This window comes from Leopardus geoffroyi, chromosome C1 (genome assembly GCF_018350155.1).
Source record: "Leopardus geoffroyi isolate Oge1 chromosome C1, O.geoffroyi_Oge1_pat1.0, whole genome shotgun sequence".
NCBI lineage: Eukaryota > Metazoa > Chordata > Mammalia > Carnivora > Felidae > Leopardus > Leopardus geoffroyi.
In genome coordinates, this window is record NC_059328.1 from 189,709,381 (window position 1) to 189,729,159 (window position 19,779).

Genomic DNA, 19,779 nt, shown 5'->3' on the forward strand with positions numbered 1-19,779 from the left:
GCTAGGAGAGGATTTTTCATTTTTCATTTTATTGTATGAATTTATATAATGAGTATATTTTTACAGATGAAACACAAAGATACTTAATGATTAGTTCATAACCTGACCACATACATCTTGACCCAACTCAAAATAACCTGATTAGAAAGAAGGAATATCAATATATAAAACAAAGAATAACCAAGAAAGCATAGCCCTAATAAAATATTGCTCATATTCCAAAGGGTAAATCTAAAAGACATAAATGATACATACTGTGGAGCTGGTGCTAAATATAATCCCCAAATACCCTAAGACAGAAATCAATTTTTAAGTTCTCTATATAATATACATACCACTTAAATGAGCTTCATTTTAAATAAGTCAAAGTTTATTTTTTAGATTGATATAATGTACATATTCTTTACAAGCAATAAAACCCAAGTTTATCTCCAAACCACCATGATCCATGCTTCTTTTATGCCGCACTGTGCCCAGAACAAGCTAGGTACATTAATGGGTACAAGGAGTTACTGATAGAAATTAATCTAATGAATTAAATCAATGGGGGGAAAATCAATAATGTTGAGTAATAGGTGTAAATTTTAAATTTCTCTGTGATTCTTTAAATCATGTTTGCCAAGATTTTACCTTAGTATTGACTATTCACAAATAGATTATTTTACCCTGTGGTAGAGAGCATTGTAAACAGAAACCAAATGGAAGGCTGGCTTTATTTTGCCCACAGTGATTTTCTTCTTTCTTGCTGTTTACCCTGTAATAATATTGCCTTCTTCTTGACAAAAATATTCAATAAAGAATTTACCTACACTAAACTCAACTTTTGCTAAACTCATTTTAACATATATCCATTTCTTACTCTTGCCCCAACACATCCAAAAAACTGTCTTTTAAAAATCCATTCACATATATTATCCCTTTTGATTCTCTGAACCACCATATGAGGAGTACACCCTGTGCTATTAGCTCCATTTTACTTAGGAGAAATTGATGTCCACAGAGGTTGAATAACTCATTTAAGGTCCTAATGGTAGTGAGTGGCAAAGATAACACTTGGAACCAAGTTTTCTGATTCCAAGTCCAGTGGCTTTTTTCACTACAGTACACTTACTCTTTGATAACAAAATAGAATACTGGAGGACTACAGTGGTGATAGGTATCTTTTTCATAAGTTGTTTTATAATAAACATACATTAAAAGCAACTATTATCAGCTTAACAACTATAACAGCTTTGCAAAATGTTATCAAATATAAATCACATTTCAAGTTTTTAAATCATGTGAAACAAATGATATTAATTCAAGGGCTTCAAACAGCCTAAGAATAAAATGAAGAAACTCTCTTAATTATTCTGACACTGCTGTATCTGGTAATATATTCCTTCTGTAGTCTGATTTGAAAACTTAGCTTAGAGGGATCCTTGACAAATTTTAAATGTAGAAAAAAAAAGATAGTTAATTAAAACTATGTTTAAAAAAATATAATTTCCTCCTTTTTTTTAGTACTAAAATACCAGGAAAAAAAGTTCCATCTACTTACCTCAGTAATTGGCTGCCCCTGATGTGTCAAATCCAGTTCTTGAGGGCGTGTTACTTTATCAATATCCAATGAGTCCATGCTGGACGTTGCAGAGGTGATGCTAGAACGAGAGGAGTTACTAATAGAGCGCACTTCAGCATCGCTCACTGTGCCTGCTGATGCTGTTCTTCTGTGCTGATTAGTTACTGACGGCTTAGTGTCTTCTAGTACAGATTGCTGAGCAGCCTCATCCATGCTCAAGGAAGCCTGCTCTAATTGTGCAGTGATGTCATCCAGGGAGTAGTTGGCATGTGACACTTTAGTTACTCTGTTAGACGAGGACGACAATCCTTTCAAAGTGCCATGTTTTGATGCATGTCGGCTAGCAGGTAATTTCTGAGTAGGTTTTGTTTCTGTGATTTGACGCTTACTATTTCCTGCACCAATACTGCTGAGCTCCTGCTCTATTGAGCAAAGATCGGCCATCAGGGCATCCAGATCCACAGTTTCTCCCTGATTCAGAGCTTCTGCAATAAACAATATACATGATGTGTCCAGATCACACTGAATGAGAATTTATACATTCTATTATAAATCTGCTAATGAATGCAGGGGAAGAAGCAAAGAAATGTATCCTATTGGGCCTAAAGCCTACCAAATATATATTTCTAAGAGTTTTTTGTTTTAAATTCACAGAGAAATTTTTAGAAGCAAATAGTCCATCTTTTAAGATTTATAGTAATCAGCAGAGAATAAAATTATGAGTTGAAAGATAAAAATAATGCAAAAATCATATACTGTCCCATGGTTTTAACCACATCCCCCATCCAACTTTTTACCGTAGGCTATATGCTGTTAATATGATCAGTGCCTTGGTAGAGCTGTTAATACCTGAAGAGTTGAGAGCATAGAAGGAAAAATACAAGGCCTAAAAAAATTGCAGATTACGATGTCAATTCCAAATATTATAAAGTTGATTAGGCAGAATACATTAAGTAAAGGCCAGAGGAGCTGATTTAAAAATTAACAGGTAATGTCACTGGACTTTATTTCAATGAAAATACAACAATGCAATTAAGTTTGTCATAGGGTCAACTTGAGTATATACCTGGTCAAATTATTAATCACTAGAAAACTATTTTAGTCATGTTCCAGTTCAGTTTGTTCTGTGATCATTTCAATTAGTAATAAAATGCACAAACCAAGAAATAAAGGAACTTACTGAAGTTATGCATGTACATTGAGCTATTCAGAACTGTAACTGCATTGCTTCCACATTATATAATTTAGTATGCTATTTTACATTTTATTTCCAATTACATCTTACCATTCAAGTTGTATATAGAGAAGCGATAAGAAAAATTGGCCATATTTGTTTCCTGACGAAGAGGAGATCTTTTTACTGGTTCCATGGGCTTGTCAGAATCTAAGCTCTTTAAAAAAGAAAGTTTAATAAGTTGTATTATTTTCAGGCTTCGATTATAAAAAAGATAAAGTTTGATTAGGTGAACTTTCATAGAAAGGTTAATAAAACCAAAATCTTTCTAGTCCTAAGGAAAAGTATAATTGTTTTTCATATTATTTTGGCTATAATTTTTTTTTCAATTGTTAGATACATGCTTACTTTAAGGCATTTAAGACCATCCTAGTTCAGAGTGAGTATCATTCCGAATACCTCAAGTGATGAACTCATTTTATATAAATTCATTATAATCTGAGCGTATGAATATGGACATGGAAAGATAAGAAATAGAAAGGAACAATGCAGGGAATTCTGTTATCTCTTTCCTCAAAGGGATTTGTTTTTGGTCCAGCATAGTCTCATTCTTGGTATGAAATACCCTGAAGATAAGGCAAAATTCTGGACTCAAAATGAGTGAAATCCAAGATCATTTTTTTCTTTGTATTTATTTTTATTAAAAACTTGGTTTTTTTAGTTTTAATTCTAGTTAATATACACTGTTATATTAGTTTCAGGTGTACAATATAGTGATTCCACAATTCTATACATTACTCAGTGCTCATTATACCAATCCCCTCCCCTTTGGTAACCATGAATTTGTTCTCTATAGTTTAGAATCTATATTTTGGTTTGTCTCTTTTTTTCGTTGGCCTTCTTTAGTGATATACTTGGATTCCTTTCTCTTTATTGTTTGCATATGTATTACTGGTTTTTTATTTATGGTTACCATTAGGTTTGTATATAACATTTTCTGTATATAGCAGTCTACATGAAGTTGATGGTCACCTAAGTTTGAACCCATTCTTTTTTTTTTTTAATTTTTTAATTTTTTTTAATGTTTATTTATTTTTGACAGAGAGAGCATGAGGGGGGAGGGGCAGAGAGAGAGGGAGACACAGAACCTGAAGCAAGCTCCAGGCTCTGAGCTGTCAGCACAGAGCCCGATGCGGGGCTCGAACTCACAGACTGCGAGATCATGACCTGAGCCGAAGTCGGACGCTCAACCGACTGAGCCACCCAGGTGCCCCTGAACCCATTCTTTACTCCTCTCCCCCTCATGTTTTAGGTATATGGTGTCATACTTTACATCCTTTTATTTTGTGAATCTCTTGACTTATTTTTATAAAAATACTTATTTTACTGCTTTTGTGCTTCCTACTTTTCTCACTCCTAACTTTTGGTCTTTCCACTCAGAGTCCCCTTTAACATTTCTGAGATTAATAAACAAATCCTCCTCTCCTTTACCCCAAGTGTTTTTCAAACTGTTGCTTCTATGCTCTATCTCAGTGGGGCTGTTTGTTGTGCTGCCTCTTCATGGGCAGTTTCCTCTAGCCCTTCTGGGTCTCCCAGAGCCAAGCCCCCCCCCCTGATTTTAAAGTTCTAAGTGTTAAGCTCCACTGATTATAAGAAGGGACATTCAGCCTCTCTGGTTTTCAAAGCCAAATGTATGGGGATATGTCTTCCTCATGCAGGGTCCCTCATGTGAGCATCTGCTTCTCTCCCCTCTCCACACCCAGGATGCCCCTCCCTCATGTCTCTGCCCTTCCTTCTCTCTTGGATGTGGCTTCTTCACTACATTTAGCTAAGGAGAGTTTGTTCTGCCAGTCTTTAGGTCATTTTCTGGGTCATTTACACTGATGTGGGTGTTACCTAGTTGTATCTATCAGACCAAGTGAGCTTAGGATCTTCCTACTCCACCATCTTCCCCAGAAGTTCTGAGACCTAAGATCTCAACAGAGAGTGGCTACAACTTCAAACAAGGATGGAATATCCTTTTTCTTCTCAAACTCTATTAAGAGGAGGACAAAATGTAATCCAGCTGTGATACTGCCTATAAGTCTAGAATTACACTGTACTTAAGGACAGTGTCTTGTAAGTTATCTTGCTAACTCTTTAAATGACACTTTTCCTCTCTAACCTTTCTACAATAAAGAATATAAGATGCTTACAACAGAGAAATTCAGGGGAAAGGTCAGTAGTTGGTGTCTACTTAAATAAATTTGCAAATATTAGGAATAGTCTTTTAAAACTTTAATTTCTATTTAAAATCAAATAGATTTCAAATACAAAAAGAATGCTGGATAGTCTTTTTGTAGAATCATGGAATTAGATTAGAATGGCGCCTTCTTTATTCACTTGTCTCAAGATAAAAGGAATCCATTCAGGTAGTGTCCAACCAGTTTTTAAAGCTATCATATGAAGGATTTCTATAACCATTCACTGCCTTATTTCAAAGTTTCACAAAACTGTCAGAAAATTCTTTCAACCTCAAACCCAGTTCTTCTGCAATTTAAGTCCTAATGCTTCTCTCAGTGGAAATGAAAAGTAACAGGTAGATAATATTTTCTGTAAAAGAACTTGAATATAATTGAGGACATATTAAGAGTCCATCTATTTACCAGTTCAAATAAACAGATACTTGTTATAATTATCTGCTGTGCCCACAGTGCTGGGGGAACAGGGGAAATAGTAAGAAATACTCCTTGACACCAAGAAATTGGTAACCAAGTAGTATGGTTTTTAACTCTTTTGGGGTGTTTGGGCAGGATGGGGGGAAGTATCATGAGAATTTTGTAAAAGCTATGTATGACCCTTCTTCCAAGAAAAGGCAAATACACAAAAATTTTTACAAATGATTTTAGAGGATTCACGAACCACTTAGAAGTCAAACTCAATTTAATATAAAGTTGAAAATCCCATTAACACAGTATGTATGATACAGGTGCACAGATGACACTTTGTAGTAAATTAAAATAATGAAACAAAAACTTGAGGTTTAAGCTGCTAATAAAGTACATAAACCATTTTTTGAAAATTTCTAAAGTGTTGAAAAGCAACTTGTTAGCAGTGAGCCACAGCATGCAGTGGTTTTAATTTTGTCTCTAAAGACACATTTATACAATAAAAAACCAAAAACAACAACAACAAAAAACAAAAACAACAATGGGGTGCCCAGTAGCTCAGTCAGTTAAGCATTTGACTTCCACTCAGGTCATGATCTCATGGTTCATGAGTTCAAGCCCTGCGTCAGGCTCTGTGCTGACAACTCAGAGCCTGGAGCCTGCTTCGAATTCTGTGTCCCTCTCTCGCTGCCCCTCCCTCGTTCACACTCTGTCTCTCTCAAAAATAAATAAACATTAAAAAAAATCTTATAAAACAAAACAGTCACAGCATTAGGTTAGGAGCCAACTTTTTTGGTGAGTGGCTCTTTACATTATATGGCAACAAATTTAGAACACTGGGAAGAATACAAGTACCAAACCAGTAGAAATGCCATTTGCAGTGAAACAGCATGGAGTTACTATTCCACCTTTAAAAAAAAAATGTTTTATTACCTATTTTTGAGAGAAAACGGGGGTGAGGGGCAGAGAGAGAGGAGGAAAGGATCCCAAGCAGGCTTCGTGCTGTCAGCACAGAGCCCAATGTGGGTCTTAAACTTACCAACTGTGAGATCATGACCTGAGCTGAAATCAGGAGTTGGATGCTTAACCAAATGAGCTACCCAGGCACCCCACTATTCCACCTTTTTTAAACCCAAGATCCAATAAAACAAGATGAAAAAGCTTTGCCACTATTTTAAAATGCAGCCAGGAATGAAGTTTTGTCAGTATTCTAGAATTATGTAATAGAAAATACTTGCATATGAAGACATTACTTATGTTGTAAAATATATTCATATTTACTAAGTTATGTAATAAGATTTGCTAAAATTTAGACTTTTAGATTTTAGGTTTTAAAACTTTTTTAGCTAGCAATCTCAATTTACAAAAGAGATTTTAAGTAATCCCTCTAGATGAACAGAACTTCTGCAACAAGTATTTTTTTGTTTTTAGACTTCTTAAAATAACCACAGAAGATAACACTGTGTTCTAGAGTTACCATTCATTGACTTTTGAATGTTTTGTACATTTTCCCTTTGTACCAGTATTTAAAAATGAAACCTATATCCATATCCTTATGTCCACACAGTAAACTTTTAGCACACAGTGATGACTAAAATCATCGAATAATTTTTCAAGTACTATTTCTAACCTGAGTGAGTTTGTCTAGCTCCCCTAGCCAGGCTCCAAACATTTTGTCCAGGTCCTGATCTTCCTTATCACTGTCTTCTTCAGCACCATGGTCAATTTCTTCATCTGATAGCTGCTCCATCTGAAATACAGATACAGTTTGGGTAGAATGAAGAGTAACAGGCTGAACTTGAAAAATTATGCAGTATCTCTTGTGATATATATTGCAACTTTCTGGAGTTAAATCTTCAAAACTAGAGATCACATTACACAAAGGAACTAGAAATCATTAATGGAGACAGGACTGACAAGTGAATAGGAATGAGCACTTAAGTCTCAAATTTTTAGGAAATTGTGAAAAAGCAAAATGTATCAGATTATGACCAGAATCACAAGTTAACAGTAATTCTAAAATTGCAGAGCCCTCCCATTAATCAGAGGATTTTATGGTAGTACGGTTTTCTCCACTAACTGATCCTATAACACTCCAAACACCACAGAGAAACAATTTCAGAAGACTTCAATCCAGCAAGTTATTATCTCACTTATTCTGTAAAAATCTGTTTAGATGCAAATAAGTATGTATCCTGCAAAACTTTAGTCCAAAAATCACCTCAGAGAAAAGACAAAACAAAATATTTTATCTAGGTTAGTTTGTTGAATTAGTTCCTCCTCCTATATTCTTTCTATCTTATTTTCTCATTAGTTACTACAAGATTGAAGGAACCAGATTGAAATTTTAAAAACTTTAGAAAACTGGAATTGAAAACTTTAAATTCCTATACAAAGTTTCCTATATGTATGACTTTTCAAGTGTAATTTCATGAAAGAAGAGATATTTTCCTTCTCCTTAATCATAGGATATCTGACATGGAACCTACACATTGTTTTGAGGAGGCAAAAAAGATTACACAAAACAAAGATCAATTACTGACCAGAACTTAAAGTTCTTAAAGTAATATTATCTGATTATTATATTTCAATATAAAGGCTCTGAAAAATCTTTTAAATTTTCAGTACAGTTAGCATACAGTGTTATATTTGTTTCAGGTGTACAACAGAGTGATTCAACAATTCCATATATTACCCAGTGCTCATCACAAGTACACTCCTTAATCTCCATTACCCATTTCACCCATCTCCCCATTCTGGTAACTATCATTTTGTTCTCTACAGTTAAGAGTCTGTTTCTTGGCTTGGCTCTCTCTCAGACATCTTTAGTAAAGATTACCTTTGCTTAAACCAACATATTCCAAATTAATTTGACCCCAAGTCCTTTACCTTCAACTTGGAGTAATACCTACTAACTTTCCCAGGGACACAATGAATATCATCATTTTATATTCCATACTCTTGACTCACATTTCTGAAATACTAATTTTGTTCCAGTGGATCTAGGCAATATTTGGAATACTGCCTGTCAGTTGGTTTAAACAATTCCTCAGAGATTAAAGATATCCTAATCTCAAATAAGAATTTGTACACATATTATACTTCCAAAGCAACAATCAACAAAACTGTGATCCTTAAAATGTGGTTGTATGCTATGTGAGGAATTTCATTGTCTAATGAAGTATCATGAAACTAAATTTTAAACCTTATTTTACTAGATAAAATTTTGCAGAGTCAAATAATGCTGCAAAATCAAATTGAACTTAGTTCTAAGGATGTGGAAAATCAGATCATATCCCATTTAATCACTTAAGGAAAATAATTTTCTTAAGCTTAATACTACAAAGGATCATAGCTTAGCAATATCTCTAATGTAAACTGATAACTCTCATTTCTTAATTTCACTACCTTAAACATGTATAAATCAGGACATTCTTTTTTTCTTAAGTTTATTTATTTTGAAAGAGAGAGAGAGAGAGCAAGAGCAAGAGAGAATTCCAAGTAGGCTCTGCGTTGTCAGCACAGAGACCGAGGTGGGGCTTGAACTCATGATCCATGAGATCAAGACGTGAGCAGAGATCAAGAGTCAGATGCTTAAAGGACTGAGCCACCCTGGCGCCCTGCCCCCCGACCAGGGCTTTCTGTCTTGACAAATGGAAAATACATCCACTAATTCCCCAATTCATACATTTGAGTCTTAAAGAAATTTGTTTTTATAATTCACTTGTGTTAATAGTTCAAGGATTTTTATTCATTAATGAATTACAGATCTATCTCAACAGAAAACTGATATCATACTTAATCACTAAATATACCCAGAAAGACATAAAATGTTTGTACAAAGAAAAACCTGACGAGGTAATTTAATTACTCAAATAACAGTTGCTAGCTTGAGAACATCTAGGGGTAGTAATACCCAGTCTTCATAATGAAGACCAAAAAGCAACAAAACTGGAATTTAAAAGTCAACTTCCTCTTCCTTCCTAATCTTAAAATTAAATACACTGGAATAACCCAGAAGCTAAAATATTCTAGCAGGAATTCTGCTTTGAGATAATGATTATGCCTGCACTTCCCTTCTGAGCACACACTGTAATTGCTCATAAGGAAAATGCTATACTGGAAAAAAATAGGAATATAATTTTGCAGAGCATATGTGAAATAGTTCAAAATGAATATAAGTATTTTAAAGTATCACAGAACTAAACAGAACTATAGCCACCACATCAAAGACTAGTGTGTTAATTTTGAGTTTTTTCCTATTACTCAAACTCAATAATTATTCAGATTTATTAAATCTTTTTAAATATTTTCATTAATAGTTTTACCTGGATTACTACAGATTAAAGTAGAGGAAAATATGGCTAGGGAGCAATATGGAAATTATGAAGCAACTATTTGACTTTTACTATTTATGTAACTTTTGCCAATTTTTTCCATTCTTGAATTTCTGTCACTACATGGGTTATTCTATAAAAATTAACTTAAGACACTTATCCAGAGACTTTTCCAAAAAAGATTTAGGTCCTAAAATATTTCTTAACATATCTACACCCTAAAATACCATTCTCCATTCTCTAGAAGCTTAAGTTGATCTTTACTCTCCTACACCCAGAAATGGCATCATTTCTAATTATTACACACACCAAATAGCACCCCCCACCCCAAAGTTGTCTTGGCTGTACTATTAAAGTCAGCAAATCTGGTACAGAAATTCATTCCTTATTACATATTGATACCTGTCTCCAATTAGATCGCAATTCTAAATCTGAATTTTCCCAACATAATGCCCCTACTGGAAATAACATCAGAAAATGCAAATAAAATAATACAACAGTCAACTGTCCCTCCAAAGATGAAAAAATTAAGGAAAAGAAAATAGAACTTATGACTCTTGTTTTTAAATTATAATGCATACTAGAATACTATTAAATTATCCTATGACTATTATATTAGGTACTTTGGGGGTGAGGGGAATATTCACTTTAATTCCCTGCTCCATTACATCTGAGGGAAATTATGTTCTGAAAAAATAAATGTACCCTAACACAAATGAAAAGGTTTATTCCCCAAAGGGCAGACTTGCTGAATATAAAATAAAATCCATAGTCACTGGCAGATCAAGAAAACCCTGAGTAATCCTGGACTTCAGGGACCTCTGTGACCTCTCTTCCCACTCTACCCTCCAACCACACAGTCCTGCCTGCTATTCCTTGGAGCAGGAAGTGGGGGGAGGGTGTAGATTCTGTTTTGAAGATAGATTGAGAGATGTCTAGTAAATACCCAACTGGAAAAAGTGAGGAAGGGTTAGGAGTCAGGTAATGAGAAGGTTTGGTTGCCTGATTATTTCAAAATCATACGTTTATTAGAGAATAATCACAGATTGCAGGTAATAATGAATGAACTAATATTTTAAGCTAACTTACATTTATTTTTTTCATGTAGTAAAAACAAAAATAATGGGGGAATGATCCACTGTTGCTTATATGCAGGTTGGGTTTCATTTTACAGATAACAGTCAATAATTGTGCTTCAATTATTACAGGTTAAAACTTACATATAGCAAGCTCTACTACACACAACAAAACAATTCATTTAGTATTCCTTAGTAAGAAACAATATTATTTCCACTAAATTTTCTATGAAGTTAATTATTTAAACATATTTTCCCTATTAGATTTCCTCTTGGGAGATATTTTGGTTTACTATTCAATTTTCTCACTGTGAGATAGAATGGTGATCTTTATCAAGAAGGCTGGGCTTAGAGTAGGATTTAAGAATTTGAATAAATATATTCCAGGTAGGACAAATTATAAAGAGCAAAGGAGAAAGCCTGTGTTTATAAAACTGTCATGACACTGACTCAAATAAAACAAGAGTTTGAAAAAGTGAGTTTTAAGAGGACTAAGGTCATATATATGACTTTGAAAGCCAAGTCTATTTTCCCCCCAGAAGGCAACCGTATTTTCAAACACAGAAGCAAAGGGGTAGGGGGAGAAATGGTATTTTACTCAGAAATGGTATTTTAACTGTGTAAAAGTTATTAGGAAGGGGCTAATATTTAGAGGACTACTGTGAATATTATGTACAGATAATTACACAAATGGAAATTGAAGTCCAAGTCGTATGTTTAGAGAGTGGCAAGAAAAATACATGGTATTAAACAAAGGTGCCTTATTTATTACTGAAACTTTTGTCCCTTTAACAATTCAAAAATAATTGTTTTTTTATTAAAAAATATATATATACATACATATGTATATATATACATACATACATATGTATGTATATATGTACTTAAAACCACATGAAAACTCCCAGAATGCAGCAGTACAAAGCTGCCACTACAGCATTTCTCCAGGTCTAACATGCTCAATGTTCCAAAGAGGCAAGAGAAGCTTTGATTTAATTTAATGTTTGCTGTACACCTGCTGTGTGCTAGACACTGGGGGAAGAGAGACGGACATGATAGCCTCTGTCTTTAAGGAATGTATAATCTAGTAGGGGGCAGACAAGGAAACCAACAATGATAAAACACAGTGTTAAGTACTACAACAGGGGTATGTTATGTGACTATAGTTTAATTTAGTTTGAGGAGACTGGAAAGCGATGACGCTTCAGTCCAGACCTGAAGAATGAATGTGCAAGGCAGAGAAGGGGAAGAGTGTTTTAGACAGAGGGACCACGATGTGCAAGCAAGAGCATAAAGCTGTGACAAAGTAAGACACGTTGAGAATTCTAAGCGACTTAACATTTTTGGAGCATAAGATATGTGGTGTAGACCCATGGAAAATGGGGCTGGAAAGGAATTATCGGCAAAATTATAAGCCATACCAGAGTTTGGACTTGATGCTGATTGGCAATCTATTTCCAGTTGTGGTCTCCTGATGACTTACATTAAAATTATCTGGGGTGCTTCTTTTAAAGTCCGTTTTAAGATGGTCTGTCTAATGTCTACTGAATACTAATTTCCAGGGTCCTAAGACATTTTTAACAAGTCATCCCACATATTCTTTATGCCTACTAAAGTCTGACAACTGCACAGTGTGTTGTGTTATAATTATAACTGGGTGGATTTGCAAGAGAAAAGTGATGCAGTTTCACACAATCACAATTTGGTTATAGGCAGAGCAACCTGGAATGAGTATTCTCAAAGCCCATAAATAATTTAGGCAATGAGAAGATCCCTTAATTAACATATCTCAATTACTCCTCCATTATACCACAGTTCCAAGCTTCTTCTGAGTTATTCATTGAGATAAAATTTTCATTTTTTATGTCCAGTTGTATTTCAGTAGCTCTATCACAAAAACAGTTTTTGAAAAACCTCCTATGCTGCTCTAATCTGATAAATAATTCCAAAGAAAAACAGGCATTAGATAAGCGAGGCTGTAAAAACTTCCAGGTTCAAGGAGTGCCCCCAACTGTGCAAGATACAACTCCTGCAAAATAAAAGCAGGAGGAAGGAAACTTAAATCAGACAAAAGAAACAATAAGAAAAAAACTCTGTTAAAATTAGCAAGGCACAAAAAGAGGAAGAAGACTCATCAAAAGCAGGAGAGAGGAAGCCACAGCAGAGAAGGAAGAGGGGAGAAACAGGACACAACATAATGTACATCAAGTGAGAACTGTGGGGAATGGAGGGCCATTAACTCCTCATGTGACTAGGGCATCCAGAGGTGTGCTTGATTCACTGCTTTCTTGATCTACAACTCCTCAACGTAGAACCTTTAGTTCTGCTGTGAACTAAATGTTACCATTTGTAAACTGCCCAAATGGAAACTGGGAATTTAACAAACTAACTGAATTTACACAAGCTCTTCACAGAATCAAGACATTGAATACCGTGTTGTATGTACAGCAACTTTTCCCTCTGGTTTTATCTTTTAATTTTGTACGGTCTTTTTTCCTTTTTTTAAGATACTGCTAAAAATTTTTATTTTTTTAAATGTTTATTTATTTTTGAGAGAGAGAGACAGAGTGCGCGTGGGGAAGGGGCAGACAGAGAGGGAGACACAATCTGAAGCAGGCTACAGGCTCTGAGCTGTCAGCACAGAGCCCGACATGGGACTCAAACTCATGGACCACAAGATCATGACCTGAGCCAAAGTTGGACACTTAACCTACTAAGCCACCCAGGCACCCCAAAAGTTTTATTTTTTAAGTTATCAAGCGTGTAAATTTTTTTTTAAAGTTTATTTATTTGAGAGTAGGGAGGGGCAGAGAGCAAGAATCCCAAACAGTCTCCGGACCGTCAGCACAGAGCCTGATGCAGGGCTGGAACCTGCAAACCATGAGATCATGACCTGAGCTGAAGTTGGACACTTAACTGACTGAGCCACCCAGGTGCCCCTCCTGGTGAATTCTTGCACTGTTCTGGTCAGTAAATTATTCACAACCCAAAAATCTCATAAATGTTTATGTACATTTTTAGTTTTATTTTATCATTCATTCTTTTCTGTAGTTATCACATTTAACATAGGTAGCTTAGTTTGGCATGAGAATAAGAACCTTAATTGATTACTCCCAAAATTTCATTTTTCTTTTATTTATATATTTATGTTCCATATACATACTATGTTTTTTCCTGAGGATTCTTTTCTATTATGAGCCTATTCTTATATAAACATCACTTTATACTTTATTAATTTATAAAGCAGATGAGTTTTTTCAAAAACTCAAAAGTTGCTTTTTATAAATCAGTCACTGAAGTTTTCTCTGTTAGGGTTAGTGGCCTTTAACAGAAATGGCCCAAATTTTACCTAAGGTCCAATACTTCAAATACTTTGCCTACAAACAGCATTATGCCAAGTACTATGCAAGATACAAAGAAAGCAAAAAATACATTCCACTATTTCAAAGAACATTAATCCTAACCATGGGAGAGATGGTAAATACTGAAGTATCTTGATTAAAAAATTCTCTAAAAATGAAGTTCCTATTGTAGGCCTGTGCATGAATCAAATCTAAAGGAAGTTATGGTCTCCTAAGTGTTGAAAGGGATCAAGAAAGAAGCAAGGTACTTGTTATTCGAAGGCTTCATGGGAGCAACCTGAGAAAACTGGCCACCAGGAAACTTGCATGCCACCTTGTCCTATGAGAGTGAGCTGACATCTGGATCTAAGTTTTGTAGTTTCCCATGGAACTAAACCTCCCAAATCAATAAGAGAGGTGTATTACTCTTGGTTGGCCAAGATGAATCCTTCCTTACCCAGGAGACAGAACCACTAAGGGAGGTGATTCACCCCTTATGCCTTCTCCTTTATTTATGTCTCAGTTTTTGACAACCCAAGATGTAACTAACACATCCTCTTCATTATTATGTACATTAACTCTAAGGTAACTAAAGATAATAAAAAGAAAAAAAAAACAGCATAAAACAAACAAGAAATTTTTTTAATAGTTGATAGCGATTATAATGTTTAAGAAAACTATAAATCAAATCAAAGGCAATATGCTAATTTAATGTTTTATTTATAAAGCACTTAAATGCACCCCTGGTAAAGGAATTCCTTTCACAAGATAATGAACCATATTCATTTCTTTATTTACATTGTATTTGTCATAATATTGGATACTGTTAATATACTAAACTCTAAACAGGAATACCTTATCTGAAGCGAAAAAAAAAATCTTAGTTCAATGGTCTCAAAGAAACCCCTAACATTCCTAATAAATAAGAAGTTCTAATGATCAATCTTATAATTACTAATTATATAGTACACCATAAACCATAATCTGAAATAACAGAATAAAAGCCCAATAAAACCAAAAAACAAGAACAAATAATAGTAATATTCTTTTGTTTATATTCCAGTTTTTGAAGTTCAAGAATTGTGAGAGAATAAATGTCTGTTGCTTTGACGCACCCAGTGTGTGATGAGTTGTTACAGCAGCCTTAGGAGACACATACAGTCACTATACATATCAGTAGAAATGGGGCTTACATGACTGCTGACAGAGATGTTCATGTTGCTTATTCTGCTCCATACCTGGGACTGTCCCTGCTACATACCAGTTATTTCTGGAGACAGCTGATATTGTGCATACACTCTCCGACTTCAACGAGAGGGAGAGTGCTAGACAGTTTAGAAGCCATTTGGACAGGATGAATCATCACTATGTTTGAACTCAAGGTTTCAAACAGACAGGTAAATATGGAATAGATAGAAATAAAGATAGACATGTTTATGTGTGTTTGTAGGTATGTCCACACAAAGGGCCTAATAGCAATAACATCCCAGTAGCAATTAGCATACTTAGCATCCAGGTTTTGGTTTCTAAATACACACTCTACCCAAAAAGTAACCAGGGGCCCTTGGATTAATGAGTCAAGAGTTGGGGCTGGAGGAAAAAACAAACAAACAAGATGAGAACCTAGAATATCTTCTGTGCCAGAAAGTGCTCAATAAAGATAGGGACATGTCTGTCATAAGGGCATAGAGGCCAGCCGGAAGGAGGTCCCTGGAGCCTAATATGGGACAATTTAAGCATTAAAATCAATTATGACAGGAAGAAGCTACATAGCCCATTAAATAAGAATCCATGAATCCATTCTGATACAAACAAACATATGGGAAAGAAAGCTCTTCTTCATAGAATGCCAATGAATTAATGTAGATGAAATGACAGATCACCATTTGTAACCATTGTAGTAACAACTGATTCAGGTAAGAATGATCAACAGATAACAACTGATTCAGGTAAGAATGATCAACAGGTGAAGATTTGAGAAGACTATTTACAAATTGTCAAAACTATCTCCCCACAAATTGCCTTAACCAAGTGATAAAAGTTAGCATCACTAATTGAGGCAAATTAATATCATATACTTTCTCAGAAATAACACACTGAGAAGATATATTACCATTTTGTGGTGTTCCTGACAAAATGCATTACCCGAATCAAATCGTAAGACATTTTACAAAATAACTGACCTAAAGTTGAAAAAATGTGAAGGTCAAGAACACAAAGAAAGCCTGAGGACATGTTCCAGATTAAAGGAAACCCAAAAAGACATGACAACTAAATGCAATGCTCAATCTTGGACGGGATCCCAGACCCTGAGAAAATACATAAATATAGGTATAAAGAACATTATTGGGACAATTGCTAAAATTTGACTACGGGCTGTGGATTAGATCACAGTATTGTATCAATGTTACATTTCCTGATTTTGATAACACTACTGCAGTTATGTAAGAATATCTTTGCCCTTAGGAAACACACTAAAGAATTTAGTCATAAATGTCTGCAACTTATTCTCAAATGGCTCAGAAAAAAAAATGTATGTGTGTATGTATGTGTGTAAATATGTATAAAGGGAGAGAGGAATAATAATTAGGCAAAAAGTAAACTACAGTTGTTTGTATAAGTCTTCTTATAATAACTTTTCTGTAAGTTTCAAATTATATCAAAATAAATTTAGAAAGAGAGAGAAGAGGGGTGCCTGGGTGGCTCAGTCAGTTAATTGTCTGACTTTGGCTCAGGTCATGATCTCATGGTTTGTGAGTTCGAGCCCCGCATCAGGCTCTGCGCTGACAGCTCAGAGCCTGGAGTCTGCTTAGGACTCTGTGTCTCCCTCTCTCTCTCTCTCTCTCTCTCTGCCCTTCCCCCACTCATTCTCTCTCTCCCTCTCTCTCTCTCTCTCTCTGAAAAATAAACACTAAAAAAAATTATAAGGGAGGGAGGAGGGGAGGGAGGGAGGGGAGATAAAGAAAAGTCTGCCCTCAGGAAATTGTAGTTCAGTTAGGAAAACACAGGATGTCAACTAATACATCATGTAAAATTCAGAAACAAACTTAAAGGAAAAAACCATATAAGCTGAAAAACATTTTTACCAAATAAAATAATGCAGCTTAAGGTCCCTGAAAAATAACTGCAAATTTCTCCAACACATGATTTTTATTACCGTATGCATGTGTTACCATTCCTAAACTGCATTTGCCTGGTTTACTCAGTTAACTTTTTTAGCTTATTTTGGTCATTATAAAATTAGTTTTACTTAATGCAAATAAAAGCTTACCACTTTAGAAAAACGCAAATAAAAGCTTATCACTTTAGAAAAATTTCTAAATAGAAAAATATCTATTTAGAAAAAATAGATAAATCTTTCACAGAAGCAAAGACTATCATTTCTAACCTTCGGATGAAAAATGAAGTAACTAGGGGTGCATGGATGGCTCAGTCGATTAAGCATCTAACTCTTGATTTTGGCCCAGGTCATTGGGCTCTGCACTGACAGCACAGAACCTGCTTGGATTCTCTCTCTCCCTCTCTCTTCCTCTGCCCCTTCTCTGCCCATGCATGTACTCTCACTCAAAATGAATAAACTTAAGAAAAATTGGTTGGGGTGCCTGGGTGGCTCAGTCTGTTGGGCATCTGACTTTGGCTCAGGTCATGATCTCACAACTTGTGAGTTCGAGCCCCATGTAGGGCTCTGTGCTGATAGCTCGGAGCCTGGAGCCTGCTTCGGATTCTGTGTTTCCCTCTCTCTGTCTGCCCCTCCTCCACTCATGCTCTGTCTCTCTCTGTCTCAAAAATAAATAAACATTAAAAAAATTAAAAAAAAAATTGGTTAATGTCATAGTATGTCAGGAATAAGTCAGAATGTGTTCTAAATCGAAGACTAATACACTTGACCCTTGAACAACACAGGTTGGACCCCAGTTTTATGCAGATATTTAAGATAAATATGGTACAGTACTATAAATATATTTTTCTTCCTTGTGATTTTAATAACATTTTATTTTCTCTAGCTTACTTTATGGTAAGGATACAGTAAATAATACATATACAAAATATGTGTTAATAAAGTGTTTATATTGGTAATAAGGTTTCTAGTCAACAGTAGGCTATTAGTTTCAGGGGAGTCAAAAGCTATACTTGGATTTTTGACTGCATGGGGGTCAGCACCCTTAGTCCCCACACTGTTCAAGGGTCAACTGTATTTAAACATTTTTTTTTTTTTTCGTTTTATTTATTTTTGGGACAGAGAGAGACAGAGCATGAACGGGGGAGGGGCAGAGAGAGAGGGAGACACAGAATCGGAAACAGGCTCCAGGCTCTGAGCCATCAGCCCAGAGAGCCCGACGCGGGGCTCGAACTCACGGACCGCGAGATCGTGACCTGGCTGAAGTCGGACGCTCAACCGACTGTGCCACCCAGGCGCCCCTGGGGTCAACTGTATTTAATCAAATAATAAGGCGTAAGCTAAATACAGACTTCAAGATGGTTTTTTAAGTTGCTTTGATATTAAAAATGTTGTTACTAAATGTGAGAACAAAGGGAGTGAAACACTTGTATCCTGCATTATTCATCAATATATTCCGTGACCTCCTGCCTGACATCTAGAATAGTAAGTGCCAGAATTGACCAAATATCCCCTCTTCAACAAAGCTGTCTGCTTCATTTCATCTCCCTCATAAATGTAAAAATCCTACGAAAGACATTTACAACACATTGCTGATAGAACATACATTCAATACAGTCCCCCATACAATCAGCCAATCCATCTAAATAAAAGTCACATCACTAAACTATAATTATCACAGAGCAATTCATCAGTGTCAGCACCAGGAGGCTCAACTATTTTTCTCAGCCTTTGCCCTCTTTCTTATTTTGATGACTACTATCTTGGTTCAGATCCACACTACACTGTCCTCACGTTATTCTACCAACTTCCTAACTGACCTCTCTTTTTTAATCCATCACTGTCAGACTAATCTTCCTTAAAAACTTTTTTCATGCCATGATTCTGATCAAACACCCACAAGGGTTTCCCATGACATTCTGAATTAAGTAAAACTTCATCAAATGATTTCACACCCTCTCTGACATGGCCTCAACCGAAATTTTCAACCTTATTTTCTACCTTTCATACTCAGTATTCTCAAAAAACAAGCATGCTTTCTTAACATAGCCTGTGTTCATGTTTTCAACCAGACTGCAACCTCGCAATCTGTCCAAAAAAAGGGGGGAAAATACATTTTTTTCTCTCCCTAAAATCCCACTGAAGTGACAGTAAACAATTGCAAAAGGGAATAAACTGAAAGGCAATGAAGGCTAGAGAAGGCAAAGGCATCCAACGATCAGAGATTCTGGCAAATTTTTGGAAGACAAAAACAGGAAGATACAGAAAGATGAACCAGAGCAGGAGCCCTCAAAGCAGGCATTTTTCACTCAACATTTATTCAACAAATATATATGAGCACACAGTGTGTGCCAAACACTGTTCTAGAAGCTCAGGTTATAGTTATAAATGTGACAAACAAGGGATCTGTTAACAATGAACTTGGATTCTAGTTAAGGTAGAGAAATATTAAACAACAAAAACAAAAAAATAAGACCCATGACAAGTATGGTGATAATTAGGTTACAATTATAGGGAAAGTGAT

General features: G+C 35.4%; 1 protein-coding gene across 1 annotated transcript in view; it reads right to left on the reverse strand.

Annotated features, from left to right (window-relative positions):
* RAPH1 (Ras association (RalGDS/AF-6) and pleckstrin homology domains 1) overlaps positions 1–19,779 on the reverse strand; it is a 100,756-nt gene that overhangs the window by 59,056 nt on the left and 21,921 nt on the right. Inside the window, 3 exon segments of the mRNA XM_045480835.1 lie at positions 1,541–2,046; positions 2,847–2,952; positions 7,014–7,133. Coding sequence (XP_045336791.1) covers positions 1,541–2,046; positions 2,847–2,952; positions 7,014–7,133 — 732 coding nt within the window.